Raw genomic sequence first — 22,383 nt, forward strand, 5'->3', positions numbered from 1 at the left:
GTGTGTGTGGTGATGTGTGTGTGGTTTAGTTTGTGTGTGGTGGTGTGTGTGGTGGTGGTGTGTGTGTGGTGGTGGTGTGTGTGTGGTGGTGTGTGTGTAGGGTGGTGTGTGTGTGTAGGGTGGTGTGTGTGTGTGGTGGTGTGTGTGTAGGGTGGTGTGTGTGTGTGTGAGTCTGTTAAGGCTATACGGGGGATCTTTGTCTTTGTGTGTGTAGGGTGGTTACCTCCTCGCGGTGCCGGACGGGCAACTCTGTCGTGGACAGTGCTGTGGGGGGAGGTCCAATTCCGATTGGCTCCTCCCCTCATGGCGTCTGTGTCCACCACAGGGGCTAAACAGGGGCTCTGGATGGGTGCGAGGGGCTGGTAACCCCTCCACCTTCAATTAATTACCACTAAACCACGAGTTAAACTGAAATATGTAACTAATAAGCTTGTGCCGGAGGCCCCGGGGGGCCAGGCGTCTATGACGTCTCCTGGCCAAACCCCAATTGGCGGAGCCAGGAGATTGAATCTCTACCCTCGGGGCTCCTCCAGAAACAACGAAAAGCCACTACGGATGGCCACGTGGAAGGTTCGAACGCTCACTGCGGAGGAGAGGCTGCCGCTCCTCTGTCGGGAGCTGGACCGGTACCGCCTGAATTTCTGTGGCATTCAGGAGGTCCGGTGGACCGGTTGTGGCTCCTGCCACCATGAGGGGTGGACAGTCCTCTACTCGGGGCAGCAGACTGCCAAACAACAGGGTGTGGCTCTTCTTTTGAACAAAAGAATGAAGGGGGCGTGGGAGCATGGCGGTGAGGTGTGGGAAGCTGTAAGCCCCAGGCTACTTTGGGCTCGCCTTCCCATCAACCGGAGGCGAAGAATGGTGGTCGTGGTTACTTATGCCCCCACCGAAGACGAACATCCGTGGAGGGATGCAGGCAAAGCCGATGAGTCAGATGCCTTCTATGACCTCCTGTCACAGGTGCTGACTAAAGTGGCACCTTGGGATAGAGTCATCATGTTGGGTGACTTCAATGCCCGAGTTGGTCATGATGCTGGCACCTGGTCTGGAGTGATTGGAGGGCATGGGCCAGATCAGCTCAATAACAACGGTAGGAGGCTGCTAGATTTTTGTGCAGGCCATGGGCTGGTAATTACCAACACGCTATTCCGGCATCGGCGCATCCACACAACATCATGGATGCATGCCAGGTCCAAGAAAGAACATCTGCTGGACTACATAGTGACGGACCAGCGGATGCAGGCCCATGTCCTTGACACCAGGACCTACCGTGGAGCTGATCTGCCCTCTGACCATCGACTAGTCATCTGTAAGATGCGCCTGCCATTCTTCCACTCCGGTGGTGGGTGTACACCCAGGACCCCATTCCAACCTAAAGTGGTCTGGTCTCAGTTATCTGATGAAAGTTGCAAGCGAGAATTTAATCATCGCGGCTGGGATTGGCATCGTCCCCCACTCCTCCTGATGTCGAGGGTAAATGGGCGAGGTTTAGGACTGCAGCTGCAATGGCTGCTTTGGGTACGCGGTCCAGACCTCCCCAGAGACCCTGGCTGACAGAGGAGGTGTTCAGGATGGTTGAGAAAAAGCGACAGGCCCACTCTCATTGTCTACAGCATCCCATGTCAGAGAATGAGGAGGCTTACCGCAGCCTTCGCTCGGAGGTTCAGAGAGCCGTGAGGCGCTGCAAGGATGGGTGGTGATCACGGGTTGCTGAGGAGATGGAGTCTGCCTCAGTGGCCCACGATCACAAATCTCTATTTAACTCCATCAAAAAAGTAACCTGCAGCGCCACACCTATTACCATCATAAGGGGAAAAAATGGTGATCCAATCTCCGACCCCCAGGAGTAGGTTTTCAGATTTGCTGAACATTTCTGAGGTGCTGGGGGAGGGAAAATCCCTCAGCCAGGAAAACATCGTGGCACAAAGTGAGGATGACCCTGCTGAGGCTGCTGTGCCTCAAATATTGGAAGAAGTCACCCCCTGTGAGTGGCTGGCTGAGGTGCCATCTGTTGAGGAAGTACTGAGGGCGATCCAGAGTCTGAGACCAGGAAAGGCAGCGGGCAGAGATGATCTTCCAAGCGAAATGCTGAGGGAGGGTGGAGTTTTTGCACAGACTGCCCTATATGACATCATAACAACAGTCTGGACCACTGGACAGGTTCCGCAGGATTGGAAGGATGCCCTGGTGGTCCCCCTCTTTAAGAAGGGGGACCGCACAAAATGTAACAACTACAGGGGCATTTCACTCCTCAGTGTGCCGGGAAAGGTGCTGGCAAGGATTATTCAACATCGCCTTGCCAGGCACGCTGAGGAGAGGCTTGCGGAGCCCCAATGCGGTTTCAGGAAAGGGCGGTCCTGCACAGGCTGGATTGTGTAAGGAGCTCACAAATCCTTGAAAGATCTGGGCACGGTCCCATCGGTGAGCTCCTCCTGCAGGCAAGGCGGCATTGGCTGGGTCATGTAGCCCGCATGCCCAGCCACCGCATGCCAAAACAGCTTTTGTTCGGCCGGATCGAGGGGGCTAGGCGGGCGCGGCACGGGCTAGAGACGAGATGGAGTGACGTGGTACAGGAGGACGTGGAGCTGAGTGGACTTGCCGATGACTGGTACCAGCGGTGTCAAGATCGGCCTCTGTGGAGGAGGAGGCTCGTGAAGGACGCTCCTGAGCAGTTGGAGGCAGTCGCCCTCCAACAATAGCGGAGGGCAGAGGAGCGACGGGTCTTTATGAGTCAATGGGTCTCTGTGAGTGAATAAGTCTCTGTGAGTATATTGGTCTGTGTGATGGGTCTATGGGTTTGTGTGATGGGCCTGTGGGTCTGGTGGTCGGTACCACCATCACCACCATCACCACCACCTCCACCTGAATGAATAAAGGCCCCAACTTGCAGAGTCCACTCCGTCCGAATTGAGTCAATATTTCACCGGTTCTTCACGTTCTACAGATGTAGATGCCACTGGCTCTTCACGTTCTACAGATGTAGCTGCCACTGGTTCTTCACGTTCTACAGATGTAGATGCCACTGGTTCTTCACATTCTGTAGATGTAGATGCCACTGGTTCTTCACGTTCTGCAGATGTACAGTGAGGGAAAAAAGTATTTGATCCCCTGCTGATTTTGTACTTTTGCCCACTGACAAAGAAATGATCAGTCTATAATTTTAATGGTACGTTTATTTGAACAGTGAGAGACAGAATAACAACAAGAAAATCCAGAAAAACGCATGTCAAAAATGTTATAAATTGATTTGCATTTTAATGAGGGAAATAAGTATTTGACGCCCTCTCAATCAGAAAGATTTCTGGCTCCCAGGTGTCTTTTATACAGGCAACGACCTGAGATTAGGAGCACACTTTTAAAGGGAGTGCTCCTAATCTCAGCTTGTTACCTGTATAAAAGACACCTGTCCACAGAAGCAATCAATCAGATTCTAAACTCTCCACCATGGCCAAAACCAAAGAGCTCTCCAAGGATGTCAGGGACAAGATTGTAGACCTACACAAGGCTGGAATGGGCTATAAGACCATTGCCAAGCAGCTTGGTGAGAAGGTGACAACAGTTGGTGCGATTATTCGCAAATGGAAGAAACACAAAAGAACTGTCAATCTCCCTTGGTCTGGAGCTCCATGCAAGATCTCACCTCGTGGAATTGCAATGATCATGAAAACGGTGAGGAATCAGCCCAGAACTACACGGGAGGATCTTGTCCATGATCTCAAGGCAGCTGGGACCATAGTTACCAAGAAAACAATTGGTAACACACTACGCCGTGAAGGACTGAAATCCTGCAGCGCCCGCAAGGTCCCCCTGCTCAAGAAAGCACATAAATGCCCGTCTGAAGTTTGCCAATGAACATCTGAATGATTCAGAGGACAAATGGGTGAAAGTGTTGTGGTCAGATGAGACCAAAATGAAGCTCTTTGGCACCAACTCAACTCGCCGTGTTTGGAGGAGGAGGAATGATGCCTATGACCCCAAGAACACCATCCCCACCGTCAAACATGGAGGTGGAAACATTATGCTTTGGGGGTGTTTTTCTGCTAAGGGGACAGGACAACTTCACCGCATCAAAGGGACGATGGACGGGGCCATGTACCGTCAAATCTAGGGTGAGAACCTCCTTCCCTCAGCCAGGACATTGAAAATGGGTCGTGGATGGGTATTCCAGCATGACAATGACCCAAAACACACGGCCAAGGCAACAAAGTAGTGGCTCAAGAAGAAGCGCATTAAGGTCCTGGAGTGGCCTAGCAAGTCTCCAGACCTTAATCCCATAGAAAACTTGTGGAGGGAGCTGAAGGTTCGAGTTGCCAAACGTCAGCCTCGAAACCTTAATGACTTGGAGACGATCTGCAAAGCGGAGTGGGACAAAATCCCTCCTGAGATGTGTGCAAACCTGGTGGCCAACTACAAGAAACGTCTGACCTCTGTGATTGCCAACAAGGGTTTTGCCACCAAGTACTAAGTCATGTTTTGCAGAGGGGTCAAATACTTATTTCCCTCATTAACATGCAAATCAATTTATAACATTTTTGACATGCGTTTTTCTGGATTTTTGTTGTTGTTATTCTGTCTCTCACTGTTCAAATAAACCTACCATTAAATTATAGACTGATCATTTTTTTGTCAGTGGGCAAATGTACAAAATCAGCAGGGGATCAAATACTTTTTTTCCTCACTGTAGCTGTGTTAAAGTGTTGGATTAGCAGGATGTTAAAGTCAGAAATTAGCATGTAACTGGGAGATTAGCATGATGTTAGTGTGAGGGATTAGCATGTAACTGGTCACGGAAGTAGCTATGTTAAAGTCAGAGTTTACATTTCAACAGAGGCATTTGGTATATTGACGCTAAATAACTGCAACTACCCAACTATCATACAATAAACCGATGTGAAAGAACTAAGTATTAACTACATCAATATAATAAATGTACTCAATATATTACTCAGTAAGTTGAGCTATTGACATAAAGTAACTGGGTATGCACTACACTATATAATCAATACCATATAGTAAACAGAAAAAAAAAGACTCAAATATAAACTAAATCAATGTTAAATTTTGATTTAAAGCTTTCGTCACTGCAGTAATTCATATTCTTAGTTTTTTCGGTAAAGTCACGTTGAAGAGAAACAACAAAATAAAAAACTTAGAATATAAATCAATGTTATCAATAAACTCAATATACTCTCCAATCAGCGTGAGCTACTAACAATAAGTCGTCATACATTACAATTCTACGTCGAAAAAAGGTGGCGGTTTATTTTTTGTCCTCAACGTTAGCACCACGGATAGCGACGAGCTTTGTTCAGACGGACGAGTCCATCTATGCAACACAGGGCAGAGGAGCTGCATCGTGTTTCACTCCCCCCCCCCCTCCTCCGTTCCGAGCATAGATGGACTCGTCCGTCTGAACAAAGCTCGTCGCTCTCCGTGGTGCTAACGTTGAGGACAAAAAGAAACCGCCACTTTTTTTCAAATTTTCTTGTTGTGGTTTTCACACCTGATGATTGCTTGTGTTGCAGTCGAAACGTCGTGAGAATTTTATTGTTTTATATTTGTATTATTTTATTGTTTCCCTTCTACGTGGTGACTTTACCGAAAGAACCAAGAATAATAATTTTAGTGTTTTACAATAATTTTACAATAATTTTACAATAATTTTACGGAAAGAACCAAGAATCATAATTTAATTGTTTTACAATAATTTTATTGTTTTGTATTTTTATTATTTTATCGTTTCCCTTCTACGTGGTGACTTTACCGAAAGAACCAAGAATAATAATTTGTGTTTTACAATAATTTTATTGTTTTATATTTGTATTATTTTGTTTCCCTTCTAAGTGGTGACTTTACTGAAAGAACCAAGAATAATAATTTTAGTGTTTTACAATAATTTTATTGTTTTATATTTGTATTATTTTATTGTTTCCCTTCTACGTGGTGGTGACTTTACCGAAAGAACCAAGAATATGAATCCCTGCAGTCACGAAAGCTTTAAATAAAAATTTATAGTAGTCTAATTTATAGCATAGTTGTAACGCAACACAGGACAGAGCAGCTGCATCGTGGCTGTTTCTCTCCCCCCCCCCTCCTCCGTTCCGAGCATAGATGGACTCGTCCGTCTGAACAAAGCTCGTCGCTCTCCGTGGTGCTAACGTTGAGGACAAAAAGAAACCGCCACCTTTTTTTCGACGTAGAATTGTAATGTATAACGACTTATTGTTAGTAGCTCAGCTGATTGGAGAGTATATTAAGTTTATTGATATTGTTGATGTATATTCTTAGCTCTTTCGGTAAAGTCACATTGAAGGGAAACAATAAAATAATAAAATATATATTAAACAATAAAATTCTCACGACGTTTCGACTGTCATCATCATGATGATGACTGTTTGTGTTACAGTCAAAACGTCGTGAGAATTGTATTGTTTTATATATGTTTTATTATTTTATTGTTTCCCTTCAACGTGACTTTACCGAAAGAACCAAGAATATGAATCACTGCAGTCACGAAAGCTTTAAATCAAAATGTTATATTGATGCAGTTTATATTTTAGTTTTTTATCAGTTTACTATATGGTATTCATTTTATAGTGTAGTGTATACCCAGTTACTTTATGTTAATAGCTCAGCTTATTGGAGAGTATATTGAGTACATTTATTATATTGATGTAGTTTATATTTAGCTCTTTCACATCGGTTTATTGTATGATAGTTGGGTAGTTGCAGTTATTTAGCGTCAATATACTAAATGCCTCTGTTGATATGTAAACTCTAACTTTAACATAGCTAGTTCCGTGACCAGTTACACGCTAATCCCTCACACTAACATCATGCTAATCTCCCAGTTACATGCAAATTTCTGACTTTAACATCCTGCTAATCTATCACATTAACACAACTACTTCAATGCTAAATTCTTCTGTTGATATGTAAACTCTGACTTTAACATAGCTACTTCCGTGACCAGTTACACGCTAATCCCTCACACTGACATCATGCTAATCTCCCAGTTACATGCTAATTTCTGACTTTAACACCCTGCTAATCTATCACATTAACACGGCTACTTCAATGCTAAATTCTTCTGTTGATATGTAAACTCTGACTTTAACATAGCTACTTCCGTGACCAGTTACACGCTAATCCCTCACACTAACATCATGCTAATCTCCCAGTTACATGCTAATTTCTGACTTTAACACCCTGCTAATCTATCACATTAACACGGCTACTTCAATGCTAAATTCTTCTGTTGATATGTAAAATCTGACTTTAACATAGTTACTTCCGTGACCAGTTACACGCTAATTCCTCACACTAACATCATGCTAATCTCCCAGTTACATGCTAATTTCTGACTTTAACATCCTGCTAATCTATCACATTAACACGGCTACTTCAATGCTAAATTCTTCTGTTGATATGTAAAATCTGACTTTAACATAGCTACTTCCGTGACCAGTTACACGCTAATCCCTCACACTAACATCATGCTAATCTCCCAGTTACATGCTAATTTCTGACTTTAACATCCTGCTAATCTATCACATTAACACGGCTACTTCATCTTCTTTGGTTCTTTCGGTAAAGTCACCACGTAGAATGAGAATAAAATAATAAATTGATAAAATAAAATAACACAATAAAATTATCACGACGTTTCGGCCACAACACAAGCGGCCTTCATCAGGTGAAGGGACGAGACTGTCTGGAGGACAGCGCTGGAGTGAAAAAGCCACGCTCAGATCGCGACCTTTAAGCTGTGTGAGAAGAAACAAAGCGCCTTGACAAGGGGATTAGCATATAATTTAGCATTGAAATAGCTGAGTGATTAGCTTGTGACTGGTCACAGAAATGGCTATGTTAAAGTCAAAGCATCCACATCCACAGAGGCACCCCTTGACAAATGAATTAGCATAGAATTTAGCATTGAAATAGCTGAGTGATTAGCTTGTGACTGGTTACAGAAATGGCTATGTTAAAGTCAAAGCATCCACATCCACAGAGGCACCTAGTACAAATCAAACAGGAGAATTTAGCATTGAAATAGCTGAGTGATTAGCTTGTGACTGGTCACAGAAATGGCTATGTTAATTGTCAGAGCATGCACATTCACAGAGGCACCTAGTACAAATGTTATTGTGTTATTTTATTTTATCAATTTATTATTTTATTCTCATTCTACGTGACTTTACCGAAAGAACCAAAGAAGATGAATCCTTGCAGTCACGAAAGCTTTAAATCGAAATTTAACAGCTACTTCAATTCTTAGCTCTTTCGGTAAAGTCACGTTGAAGGGAAACAATAAAATAATAAAAAATATATTAAACAATTAAAATATATTAAACAATCAAAAAAATGTTGTTTTATATATATAAAAATCTATAAAACAATAAAAAAAATGTTTTAGTGTTTTATATATTTTTTATTATTTTATTGTTTCCCTTCAACGTGACTTTACCGAAAGAGCTAAAAATATGAATTACTGCAGTCACGAAAAGCTTTAAATCAAAAGCTACTTCAATGCTAAATTCCTCTGTTGATATGTAAAATCTGACTTTAACATAGCTACTTCCGTGACCAGTTACACGCTAATCCCTCACACTGACATCATGCTAATCTCCCAGTTACATGCTAATTTCTGACTTTAACACCCTGCTAATCTATCACATTAACACGGCTACTTCAATGCTAAATTCTTCTGTTGATATGTAAAATCTGACTTTAACATAGTTACTTCCGTGACCAATTACACGCTAATTCCTCACACTAACATCATGCTAATCTCCCAGTTACATGCTAATTTCTGACTTTAACATCCTGCTAATCTATCACATTAACACAACTACTTCAATGCTAAATTCTTCTGTTGATATGTAAACTCTGACTTTAACATAGCTACTTCCGTGACCAGTTACACGCTAATCCCTCACACTGACATCATGCTAATCTCCCAGTTACATGCTAATTTCTGACTTTAACATCCTGCTAATCTATCACAATAACACGGCTACTTCATCTTCTTTGGTTCTTTCGGTAAAGTCACCACGTAGAATGAGAATAAAATAATAAATTGATAAAATAAAATAACACAATAAAATTATCACGACGTTTCGGCCACAACACAAGCGGCCTTCATCAGGTGAAGGGACGAGACTGTCTGGAGGACAGCGCTGGAGCGAACAAAGCCACGCTCAGATCGCGACCTTTAAGCTGTGTGAGAAGAAACAAAGCGCCTTGACAAGGGGATTAGCATATAATTTAGCATTGAAATAGCTGAGTGATTAGCTTGTGACTGGTCACAGAAATGGCTATGTTAAAGTCAAAGCATCCACATCCACAGAGGCACCCCTTGACAAATGAATTAGCATAGAATTTAGCATTGAAATAGCTGAGTGATTAGCTTGTGACTGGTCACAGAAATGGCTATGTTAAAGTCAAAGCATCCACATCCACAGAGGCACCTAGTACAAATCAAACAGGAGAATTTAGCATTGAAATAGCTGAGTGATCAGCTTGTGACTGGTCACAGAAATGGCTATGTTAATTGTCAGAGCATGCACATTCACAGAGGCACCTAGTACAAATTGTATTGTGTTATTTTATTTTATCAATTTATTATTTTATTCTCATTCTACGTGACTTTACCGAAAGAACCAAAGAAGATGAATCCTTGCAGTCACGAAAGCTTTAAATCGAAATTTAACAGCTACTTCAATTCTTAGCTCTTTCGGTAAAGTCACGTTGAAGGGAAACAATAAAATAATAAAAAATATATTAAACAATTAAAATATATTAAACAATCAAAAAAATGTTGTTTTATATATATAAAAATATATAAAACAATTAAAAAAATGTTTTATTGTTTTATATTTTTTTATTATTTTATTGTTTCCCTTCAACGTGACTTTACCGAAAGAGCTAAGAATATGAATTACTGCAGTCACGAAAAGCTTTAAATCAAAAGCTACTTCAATGCTAAATTCCTCTGTTGATATGTAAAATCTGACTTTAACATAGCTACTTCCGTGACCAGTTACACGCTAATCCCTCACACTAACATCATGCTAATCTCCCAGTTACATGCTAATTTCTGACTTTAACATCCTGCTAATCTATCACATTAACACAACTACTTCAATGCTAAATTCTTCTGTTGATATGTAAACTCTGACTTTAACATAGCTACTTCCGTGACCAGTTACACGCTAATCCCTCACACTAACATCATGCTAATCTCCCAGTTACATGCTAATTTCTGACTTTAACATCCTGCTAATCTATCACAATAACACGGCTACTTCATCTTCTTTGGTTCTTTCGGTAAAGTCACCACGTAGAATGAGAATAAAATAATAAATTGATAAAATAAAATAACACAATAAAATTATCACGACGTTTCGGCCACAACACAAGCGGCCTTCATCAGGTGAAGGGACGAGACTGTCTGGAGGACAGCGCTGGAGCGAACAAAGCCACGCTCAGATCGCGACCTTTAAGCTGTGTGAGAAGAAACAAAGCGCCTTGACAAGGGGATTAGCATATAATTTAGCATTGAAATAGCTGAGTGATTAGCTTGTGACTGGTCACAGAAATGGCTATGTTAAAGTCAAAGCATCCACATCCACAGAGGCACCTAGTACAAATCAAACAGGATAATTTAGCATTGAAATAGCTGAGTGATTAGCTTGTGACTGGTCACAGAAATGGCTATGTTAATTGTCAGAGCATGCACATTCACAGAGGCACCTAGTACAAATTGTATTGTGTTATTTTATTTTATCAATTTATTATTTTATTCTCATTCTACGTGACTTTACCGAAAGAACCAAAGAAGATGAATCCTTGCAGTCACGAAAGCTTTAAATCGAAATTTAACAGCTACTTCAATTCTTAGCTCTTTCGGTAAAGTCACGTTGAAGGGAAACAATAAAATAATAAAAAATATATTAAACAATTAAAATATATTAAACAATCAAAAAAATGTTGTTTTATATATATAAAAATATATAAAACAATAAAAAAAATGTTTTATTGTTTTATATATTTTTATTATTTTATTGTTTCCCTTCAACGTGACTTTACCGAAAGAGCTAAGAATATGAATTACTGCAGTCACGAAAAGCTTTAAATCAAAAGCTACTTCAATGCTAAATTCCTCTGTTGATATGTAAAATCTGACTTTAACATAGCTACTTCCGTGACCAGTTACACGCTAATCCCTCACACTAACATCATGCTAATCTCCCAGTTACATGCTAATTTCTGACTTTAACATCCTGCTAATCTATCACATTAACACAACTACTTCCATGCTAAATTCTTCTGTTGATATGTAAAATCTGACTTTAACATAGCTACTTCCGTGACCAGTTACACGCTAATTCCTCACACTAACATCATGCTAATCTCCCAGTTACATGCTAATTTCTGACTACGTGGTGGTCATTCTACGTGGTGGTGACTTTACCGAAAGAACCAAAGAAGTTGAATCCCTGCAGTCACGAAAGCTTTAAATCGAGAGGTATAATTACGATCGATTTTAAATAAAACCGATAACGTGGCTTACTTGTGTCCGCTACCAGTCGTCACGGGCTTCGTGTAAACTTTCCAGACAGATGGGGCAGGTTAACGCATCGACAATCTGCTGATCATCATCATCATCACGATCATCATCATCATCTTGTTGTTGTTCGCTGTCTAAGCTGACCTGAGGCGGAGCGGGCGAGTGGTAGGGGGTGTGAGAGAAGTAGACCACCCCAGCCCCACGTTAATCAATGGGGGAGTGGTTGGAGCGGGCGAGTGGTAGGGGGTGTGAGAGAAGTAGACCACCCCAGCCCCACGTTAATCAATGGGGATGGAGGTTGGAGCGGGCGAGTGGTAGGGGGTGTGAGAGAAGTAGACCACCCCAGTGCCACGTTAATCAATGGGGGAGGTTGGAGCGGGCGAGTGGTAGGGGGTGTGAGAGAAGTAGACCACCCCAGCCCCACGTTAATCAATGGGGGAGTGGTTGGAGCGGGCGAGTGGTAGGGGGTGTGAGAGAAGTAGACCACCCCAGTGCCACGTTAATCAATGGGGGGGGAGGTTGGAGCGGGCGAGTGGTAGGGGGTGTGAGAGAAGTAGACCACCCCAGTGCCACGTTAATCAATGGGGGGGGAGGATGGAGCGGGTAAGTGGTAGGGGGTGTGAGAGAAGTAGACCACCCCAGTGCCACGTTAATCAATGGGGGGGGAGGATGGAGCGGGCGAGTGGTAGGGGGTGTGAGAGGAGTAGACCACCCCAGCCCCACGTTAATCAATGGGGGAGTGGTTGGAGCGGGCGAGTGGTAGGGGGTGTGAGAGAAGTAGACCACCCCAGTGCCACGTTAATCAATGGGGGGGGGGAGGTTGGAGCGGGCGAGTGGTAGGGGGTGTGAGAGAAGTAGACCACCCCAGTGCCACGTTAATCAATGGGGGAGGTTGGAGCGGGCGAGTGGTAGGGGGTGTGAGAGAAGTAGACCACCCCAGTGCCACGTTAATCAATGGGGATGGAGGTTGGAGCGGGTAAGTGGTAGGGGGTGTGAGAGAAGTAGACCACCCCAGCCCCACGTTAATCAATGGGAGAGGTTGGAGCGGGCGAGTGGTAGGGGGTGTGAGAGAAGTAGACCACCCCAGCCCCACGTTAATCAATGGGGGAGGATGGAGCGGGCGAGTGGTAGGGGGTGTGAGAGAAGTAGACCACCCCAGCCCCACGTTAATCAATGGGGGAGGATGGAGCGGGCGAGTGGTAGGGGGTGTGAGAGAAGTAGACCACCCAGTGCCACGTTAATCAATGGGGGAGAGGTTGGAGCGGGCGAGTGGTAGGGGGTGTGAGAGAAGTAGACCACCACCAACCAATGTGATTTAAACAGCACGAGGCTCGGGTTCACGGTAAACATGCTGATATAGTAGACCCCTTCCAATGCTAGCAAATAGGACACTGTAGTGTCGGGCAAGTGGTAGAGAGTGAGAGAGCTGTGGACCACCACCAATGTTATTCTATAGCAGCGGGCTCGGGCAAGTGGTAGAGTGTTTGAGAGTAGTAGACCCCTCTCTAATGTTAGCGAATGGGGCTCTACCGTCTCGGGTAAGTGGTAGAGAGTGTGAGAGCTGTAGACCACCACCAATGTTATTATATAGCAGCAGTGTCGGGTAAGTGGTAGAGAGTGAGAGAGTAATTTTGTCTCCCCCCTCCTCTTTTCAGAACATAGATGAACTAGTCCTTCTAAATAAACTGCCAAATCGCTGCGTGTGGCGCTAACGTTTGTTATAAATAAATAAATCGCCCTTTACAAATAAATAATTTATGCAAACCGGCACACCTGAAGACGAACGTTTGTGTTATGGTCGAAACGTCGTGAGAATTTTTATTGTTTTATATATTTGTTATTATTTTGTTGTTTCCCTTCAACGTGACTTTACCGAAAGAACTAAGAATATGAATTACTGCAGTCACGAAAGCTTTAAATCAAAATTTAACCGCCTCTACGGGGAGGGTTTTCACATAACTTTAAGATCCTTCAACAAACTCCGGGATAAGAAGGCTCATCTGATCGAGTCTCTCACCTTCCTGAAGAGATGCCGCGACTCTGGGGTAATACCAATCGCATTTACACTGACCTCTGCTGCTGTAACTTCTTCTAATGCGAAACGAATTCTTTTCAAAACTAGCTTAGCTCTTATCTCAGAAAAAATCAGACTTATACGCACCGAACTAGATCAGTTAGACAAGACACTCTACAAATCACACTTATCATTGACGGCAACAATGTCCACATCGGATTGGGAACATGTAGACAAAATGACTGCCTCTTCAGCTGCTACTATGTCGACCAAATGTAAGGACAACCTGATTTCCAAATTTAACCTCCTCTTCAACAAAAGACCGGACCCACACACCAAAAAGCTAGACGTTAACAAAGTCGTAATTAATCGAAGTAACAGTTCTATTTCCGATGGTCTGAAATCCGTTTTAGCTAAAGGTCTAAACTTTGCAGTCACACCTAAACAAATACCAGTTAATGATATAATTGCCCAAGTAGACGTTGCTCTCAGGGGCCTGGGTCACATCGCTGCAGACGTAGCAAGATCTGAAATTGCTGCAACCCTCAAAAACGCTAAGATGCCAGCTAGCAACCTCAGCAAAGATGAGCGTTTTTAATTATATAAATTTAAAAAGAGGGATGATATTGTAGTCCTCTCAGCTGACAAAGGCAATGCTACTGTCATCATGGATAAAATAGAATACAACAACAAAATTAAAGAATTACTCGACGATGGTAGTTATACAAAAATAAAAGAGATCCCACCAACAGCCTCGTCACACAAACCAACAAAATAATTTCTGATTCAACCGCATTAATTGATCAATCTAAACAGTTTTCATTGAAACCTTCTGCTGCCAGGACACCAAGATTATACGGCTTACCAAAAATACATAAAGTAGATACACCCCTTCGTCCCATCGTCTCTACTATCAACTCCCCCACCTACAAACTGGCTCGTTTTTTGTCTGAAATCCTGCGTCCTTTCACTGGAAAAACCACCTCTGCGGTACAAAATTCTACTCACCTGATATCGACAATCAAGGGTATTTCCCTGTCTCCAGACGACCTGCTTGTCAGTTTTGATGTAGTTTCCTTATTCACCAAGGTTCCTGTACCTGACACCATTGCAATCATTGAAGACTTGGTTCATCAAGGACTAAATACTGAGGTACCCCCCCTGGTGAGACACTGTTTAACCAATGCATACTTCACTTGGAATGGAACTTTCTACAAACAAACTGAGGGCACCCCAATGGGCTCCCCCCTATCTCCGGTTATAGCTAACATTTTCATGGATAAATTTGAGACTGACGCCATCCAGACTGCCACTCTGCGCCCAACCTTATGGAAGAGGTACGTGGATGACACTTTTGTCATCTGGCCACATGGCCGGCCTGTCCTAGACCAATTCTTTGACCACATCAATTCCATACACCCAGCCATCAGATTTACCATGGAAGTCGAAATAGATGGCAAGCTACCTTTTTTGGATGTCCTAATTAAAAAGAGACCTGATGGTTCAATGAGCCACTCTGTCTACAGGAAAGCTACCCATACGGATGCTTATCTGAAACCGGATTCCCACCACCATCCATCACAGAAGAATTCTCTCATCAAGACTCTGTATCATAGAGCCCAATGCATATCCGACCAGGAACACATAGGCAGTGAACTCAAGCACGTACACCAAGCTCTTAAGGCTAATGGTTACTCCGACTATACAATCCGCAAAGCTATCACTCAAACCATGAAGAAGGACCCTCTTGAGGAGCCTTTCAAAACCATCACTTTACCCTACATTGCGGGGATCACAAAAAAGATCTCCAAAATCTTGAATAAACACAAGATCCAGGTCCGTTTCAACACATTACATAAAATCCGTGATCTGGTTCCGTCTGTAAAAAATGTGATTCCGGACATACAATACCCTGGTGTCTACAAACTAAGTTGCCTCTGTGGTAGTAGTTACATTGGAGAAACCAAACGCCATGTCTCGGACCGCATTCGTGAACACAAAGCAGACCTTAAACACGGTAGGACCAACACCTCGGCCGTGGCAGATCATTGTTATAATTCAGTAGGCTCACATGACATTGACTTTTCCAAGACAGAGGTTCTTTGTAAGCCATCTGGCTACCATGAGAGTTCGTTCATGAGGCTATCCACATATACAAGCACAGAGACAATTTCAACCGAGAAGATGGATTCTGGCTTAGCAATCATTGGAAAGATTTGATAAACTATTTCAGGTCTTAATTGATTGTTCACGCTTACAGTGGCTTTCTGACAGCATACATAAAAAACATTTCGTCTCCCCCCTCCTCTTTTCAGAACATAGATGGACTAGTCCGTCTAAATAAATTGACAAATCGCTGCGCGTGGCGCTAACGTTTTGTTTTAAAATAAATAAATACACCGTTTAAAAATAAATAAATTTATGCAAACCGACACACCTGAAGACGACCGTTTGTGTTATGGTCGAAACGTCGTGAGAATTTTTATTGTTTTATATATTTTTTATTATTTTATTGTTTCCCTTCAACGTGACTTTACCGAAAGAACTAAGAATATAGTAGTAGACCCCTTTCTAATGTTAGCGAATGGGGCTCTACCGTCTCGGGCAAGTGGTAGAGTGTTTGAGAGTAGTAGACCCCTTTCTAATGTTAGCGAATGGGGCTCTACAGTCTCGGGCAAGTGGTAGAGTGTTTGAGAGTAGTAGACCACCACCAATGTTATTCTATAGCAGCGGGCTCGGGTAAGTGGTAGAGTGTTTGAGAGTAGTAGACCACCACCAATGTTATCCTATAGCAGGGGGCTCGGGCAAGTGGTAGAGTGTTTGAGAGTAGTAGACCACCACCAATGTTATTATATAGCAGCGGGCTCGGGTAAGTGGTAGAGTGTTTGAGAGTAGTAGACCACCATCAATGTTGTCCTATAGCAGCGGGGCTCGGGCAAGTGGTAGAGTGTTTGAGAGTTGTAGACCCCTTTCTAATGTTAGCGAATGGGGCTCTACAGTCTCGGGTAAGTGGTAGAGTGTTTGAGAGCAGTAGACCACCACCAATGTTATCCTATAGCAGTGGGGCTCGGGCAAGTGGTAGAGAGTGAGAGAGCAGTAGACCACCACCAATGCTATCCTATAGCAGTGGGGCTCGGGTAAGTGGTAGAGTGTTTGAGAGCAGTAGACCACCACCAATGTTATTCTATAGCAGTGGGGCTCGGGCAAGTGGTAGAGTGTTTGAGAGTAGTAGACCACCACCAATGTTATCCTATAGCAGCGGGGCTCGGGTAAGTGGTAGAGTGTTTGAGAGTAGTAGACCCCTCTCTAATGTTAGCGAATGGGGCTCTACAGTCTCGGGTAAGTGGTAGAGTGTTTGAGAGCAGTAGACCACCACCAATGTTATCCTATAGCAGTGGGGCTCGGGTAAGTGGTAGAGAGTGTGAGAGTAGTAGACCACCACCAATGTTATCCTATAGCAGTGGGGCTCGGGTAAGTGGTAGAGTGTTTGAGAGCAGTAGACCACCACCAATGTTATCCTATAGCAGTGGGGCTCGGGCAAGTGGTAGAGAGTGAGAGAGCAGTAGACCACCACCAATGTTATTCTATAGCAGCGGGCTCGGGTAAGTGGTAGAGTGTTTGAGAGCAGTAGACCTCTTTATAATGTTAGCGAATGGCTCTCTGCAGTCTCGGGTAAGTGGTAGAGTGTTTGAGAGTAGTAGACCCTTTCTAATGTTAGCGAATGGCTCTCTGCAGTCTCGGGTAAGTGGTAGAGTGTTTGAGAGTAGTAGACCCTTTCTAATGTTAGCGAATGGGGCTCTACAGTCTCGGGTAAGTGGTAGAGTGTTTGAGAGTAGTAGACCACCACCAATGTTATTCTATAGCAGCGGGCTCGGGCAAGTGGAAGTGTTTGAGAGTAGTAGACCACCACCAATGTTATCCTATAGCAGTGGGGCTCGGGCAAGTGGTAGACAGTGAGAGAGCAGTAGACCACCACCAATGTTATCCTATAGCAGCGGGGCTCGGGTAAGTGGTAGAGTGTTTGAGAGTAGTAGACCACCACCAATGTAATTATATAGCAGCGGGCTCGGGTAAGTGGTAGAGTGTTTGAGAGTAGTAGACCCCTTTCTAATGTTAGAGAATGGGGCTCTACAGTCTCGGGCAAGTGGTAGAGTGTTTGAGAGCAGTAGACCACCACCAATGTTATCCTATAGCAGCGGGCTCGGGCAAGTGGTAGAGTGTTTGAGAGCTGTAGACCACCACCAATGTTATTCTATAGCAGCGGGCTCGGGCAAGTGGTAGAGTGTTTGAGAGTAGTAGACCCCTTTCTAATGTTAGCGAATGGGGCTCTACCGTCTCGGGTAAGTGGTAGAGTGTTTGAGAGCAGTAGACCACCACCAATGTTATTCTATAGCAGTGGGGCTCGGGCAAGTGGTAGAGTGTTTGAGAGTAGTAGACCACCACCAATGTTATCCTATAGCAGTGGGGCTCGGGCAAGTGGTACACACACTGCGTTAGTAGACCCCTTCCAACGTTAACGAATGGCACCAACTGGTTGGAACTCTTTAATTGCAGTCGACTTCTAACCACACCAATAACAACAACAAACTTATTGGGCTCGGGTAAGTGTTAGCAGCGTCACTCTCTGTCGTTAGTAGCCCCCCTTCCTCGCCCTATTTAAAGGGACTTGTTTACCATCTGTGTGAGCCAATAGCCCCGGACCGTACCATCTTACCCACGCGCGCAGGGGGGGTTGTGGGTGAGGTATGAAATTGCCGTAAACTTTCCCCCTGTCACCTACAAAAGCAATGATTGTATTTATAGACGCTTAGGTGTGACTTTATAAGAATATACATTAGCGTGAATTATCTTTTAAACAATTGGTGGGAAAATAAACGTATTGGTTTGGAAGAGACCAACTATCCCCACCGCACACACCCCCTGTCGACAGTGGGGTAATGGTTGAGTCCGTGGAATGACGTAATGCGTAGAGACAGCTGATCCGTGTTATGTTGGTGACGCCGACAGCGCGAATCGCAGGCCTCGGTCAGCTGTTTTGAGAGTTTAAAGAGTTAAATAATAATTCTACATTTTGTTGTTTGTTGTTGTTGAGTCAGAATGAAGTGGATGTTCAAGGAAGACCACTCGCTGGGTGAGTTCACGTAGTGAGGCTTTCGTGTGGACATCATCGTCAGGAATCATAATGGGGGAGGGGACCATTTCGATTTTGTTGTTGTTATTGTTGATGTTGTTGTTGATGTTGTTGTTGATGTGGTTGATGATGATGTTGTTGTTGTGTTAGATCGACCACACAGCCGATCGGTCACGTTTAGTGTCGCTTAAACAGAAGGTGGCGAAATCGTCACTTAGTGTATAGTGTAGTGTATAGTGTAGTGTATAGTGTAGTGTATAGTGTAGTGTATAGTGTAGTGTGTAGTGTATAGTTGTGTAGTGTATAGTAGTGTAGTGTATAGTAGTGTATAGCGTAGTGTGTAGTGTATAGTAGTGTAGTGTATAGTAGTGTAGTGTATAGTGTAGTGTATAGTGTAGTGTATAGTGTAGTGTATAGTGTATAGTAGTGTAGTGTATAGTGTAGTGTATAGTAGTGTATAGTGTAGTGTATGGTAGTGTAGTGTATAGTTGTGTCGTGTATAGTGTAGTGTATAGTAGTGTAGTGTATAGTAGTGTAGTGTATAGTGTAGTGTATAGTAGTGTAGTGTATAGTAGTGTCGTGTATAGTAGTGTATAGTGTCGTATATAATGTAGTGTATAGTGTAGTGTATAGTAGTGTAGTTTATAGTGTAGTGTATAGTAATGTAGTGGTGTATAGTGTAGTGTATAGTGTAGTGTATAGTGTAGTGTATAGTGTAGTGTATAGTAGTTTAGTGTAGTGTGTAGTGTAGTGTGTAGTGTAGTGTGTAGTGTAGTGTATAGTAGTGTGTAGTGTAGTGTATAGTAATGTATAGTACACTATATATACATTACTATACACTACACTATACACTACTATACACTACACTATACACTACTATACACTACACTATACACTACTATACACTACGAAACACTACACTACTATACACTACAACTCTAGACACTGAGACCCTGAGACCCAGTCTCTACTCTAGACACTGAGACCCGGTCTCTACTCTAGACACTGAGACCCGGTCTCTACTCTAGACCCTGAGACCCGGTCTCTACTCTAGACCCTGAGACCCGGTCTCTACTCTAGACACTGATGATGATGATATTTTTGTTTTTTTGTTTGCAGATCACCGGAGCGTGGAGGCCACCAAGATCCGTGCCAAATACCCGGACCGTGTACCGGTAACTCACCACACTGGGCATCATAGCCTCACCATAGCATCACCACATGCTACATACTCACCACAGCATCACCACAGCCTCACCATAGCATCACCACAGCCTCACCACAGCATCACCACAGCCTCACCATAGCATCACTACAGCCTCACCACAGCCTCACCACAGCCTCACCACAGCTTCACCACACCGGCACCACAGCCTCATCATACCAGCACCATGACCTCACCACAGCCTCACCACACCGGCACCACAGCCACCAGACTACCACGGTGAGAGAGACACAGAGACACACCGGCATTGTCAGAATCACGTGATCAAACCCACGACCTCCTGCGCACCAGGCGAGGTAGTCAACATCTCCTAGCCACCGTGATGATGATGAGAGAGAGACACAGACTCCACACAGACCTCCCGTAGACCAGGCGGGGTAGTCAACATCTCATAGCCACCGTGATGAGACGGAGACACAGACTCCACATAGACCTCCTGTAGACCAGGCGAGGTAGTCAACATCTCCTAGCCACCGTGATGATGATGATGAGAGAGACGCAGACTCCAAATGTACAGCAGCAGCAGACATCGTCAGGATCACGGAATCGAACCCACGACCTCATGTAGTGAGTTCGTCTGTTCTTAGGAGAGTTTATTCACGAAAAGCAAAAACAGTCACCAGCAAAGCGGCGTCCCCATCCTTATGTATCCCTCCAACCCCATAGACAACGCCTCCTTGCCACGGCGGCTCCGGTCATACTTCTCCGCGTTTTGCACTGCAGTTGATAGGCTATGGCTCTCTGCTGTGTGATGAGTCTACGGCTCTCTGCTGTGTGATGAGTCTATGGGTCTCTGCTGTGTGATGAGTCTATGGCTCTCTGCTGTGTGATGAGTCTATGGGTCTCTGCTGTGTGATGAGTCTACGGGTCTCTGCTGTGTGATGAGTCTATGGCTCTCTGCTGTGTGATGAGTCTATGGGTCTCTGCTGTGTGATGAGTCTATGGCTCTCTGCTGTGTGATGAGTCTATGGCTCTCTGCTGTGTGATGAGTCTATGGGTCTCTGCTGTGTGATGAGTCTATGGCTCTCTGCTGTGTGATGAGTCTATGGCTCTCTGCTGTGTGATGAGTCTATGGGTCTCTATGATGAGTCTATGGCTCTCTGCTGTGTGATGAGTCTATGGGTCTCTGCTGTGTGATGAGTCTGTGGGTCTCCGCTGTGTGGTGAGTTTATGGGTCTCTATGATGAGTCTATGGGTCCCTGTGTGATGAGTCTATGGGTCTCTGCTGTGTGATGAGTCTATGGCTCTCTGCTGTGTGATGAGTCTATGGCTCTCTGCTGTGTGATGAGTCTATGGGTCTCTGCTGTGTGATGAGTCTATGGGTCTCTGCTGTGTGATGAGTCTATGGGTCTCTGCTGTGTGATGAGTCTATGGGTCTCTGCTGTGTGATGAGTCTACAGCTCTCTGCTGTGTGATGAGTCTACGGCTCTCTGCTGTGTGATGAGTCTATGGGTCTCTGCTGTGTGATGAGTCTATGGGTCTCTGCTGTGTGATGAGTCTATGGGTCTCTATGATGAGTCTATGGGTCTCTGCTGTGTGATGAGTCTATGGGTCTCTGCTGTGTGATAAGTCTATGGGTCTCTGCTGTGTGATGAGTCTATGGGTTTCTGCTGTGTGATGAGTCTATGGCTCTCTGCTGTGTGATGAGTCTATGGGTCTCTGCTGTGTGATGAGTCTATGGCTCTCTGCTGTGTGATGAGTCTATGGGTCTCTGCTGTGTGATGAGTCTATGGGTCTCTGCTGTGTGATGAGTCTATGGCTCTCTGCTGTGTGATAAGTCTATGGGTCTCTGCTGTGTGATGAGTCTATGGCTCTCTGCTGTGTGATGAGTCTACGGCTCTCTGCTGTGTGATGAGTCCACGGCTCTCTCTACCGAGATCGCCGGCCATACTTCTCCCTCCCCCCACCGTCCCCGGCACCGCTTGAAGGTGATCGTTGAGAAGGTCGCTGGCTCGCACATCGGGGACATCGACAAGCGGAAGTACTTGGTGCCGGCCGACATCACCGTCGCACAGTTCATGTGGATCGTGCGCAAGAGGATCCAGCTAGCAGCGGAGAGAGCAATCTTCCTCTTCATAGACAAGACGGTGCCGCAGTCGAGGTACACACACGCTGGTGTGTGTGTGTGTGCGCGTGCCTGGTACACGTAGCCTGGTATGCATACCGTGCTGGGTGAGTCTGTGGGTCTCGGTGTGGTGAGTCTGTGGGTCTCTGTGTGGTGAGTCTATGGGTCTCTGTGTGGTGAGTCTGTGGGTGTCTGTGTGGTGAGTCTGTGGGTGTCTGTGTGGTGAGTCTGTGGGTGTCTGTGGTGAGTCTGTGGGTCTCTGTGTGGTGAGTCTGTGGGTCTCTGTGTGGTGAGTCTGTGGGTGTCTGTGTGGTGAGTCTGTGGGTGTCTGTGTGGTGAGCCTATGGGTGTCTGTGGTGAGTCTGTGGGTCTCTGT

General features: G+C 44.5%; 1 protein-coding gene across 1 annotated transcript in view; it reads left to right on the plus strand.

Moving 5' to 3' along the window:
• The first annotated feature begins 18,519 nt into the window (after window positions 1-18,519).
• The window catches only part of LOC116938086 (gamma-aminobutyric acid receptor-associated protein-like 2), a 5,452-nt gene continuing 1,588 nt past the window's right edge, over window positions 18,520-22,383 (plus strand). The window contains exons 1-3 of the mRNA XM_032945267.2: window positions 18,520-18,717; window positions 19,837-19,892; window positions 21,871-22,043. Of these exons, the coding sequence (XP_032801158.1) occupies window positions 18,684-18,717; window positions 19,837-19,892; window positions 21,871-22,043 (263 nt within the window). The 5' untranslated portion in view covers window positions 18,520-18,683. The remainder of the gene's footprint in view (window positions 18,718-19,836; window positions 19,893-21,870; window positions 22,044-22,383) is intronic.

The sequence above is a fragment of the Petromyzon marinus genome, unplaced genomic scaffold (assembly GCF_048934315.1).
Source record: "Petromyzon marinus isolate PM22_M1 ecotype Great Lakes invasive population unplaced genomic scaffold, UKy_Petmar_22M1.pri1.0 PM_Scaffold_461, whole genome shotgun sequence".
NCBI lineage: Eukaryota > Metazoa > Chordata > Hyperoartia > Petromyzontiformes > Petromyzontidae > Petromyzon > Petromyzon marinus.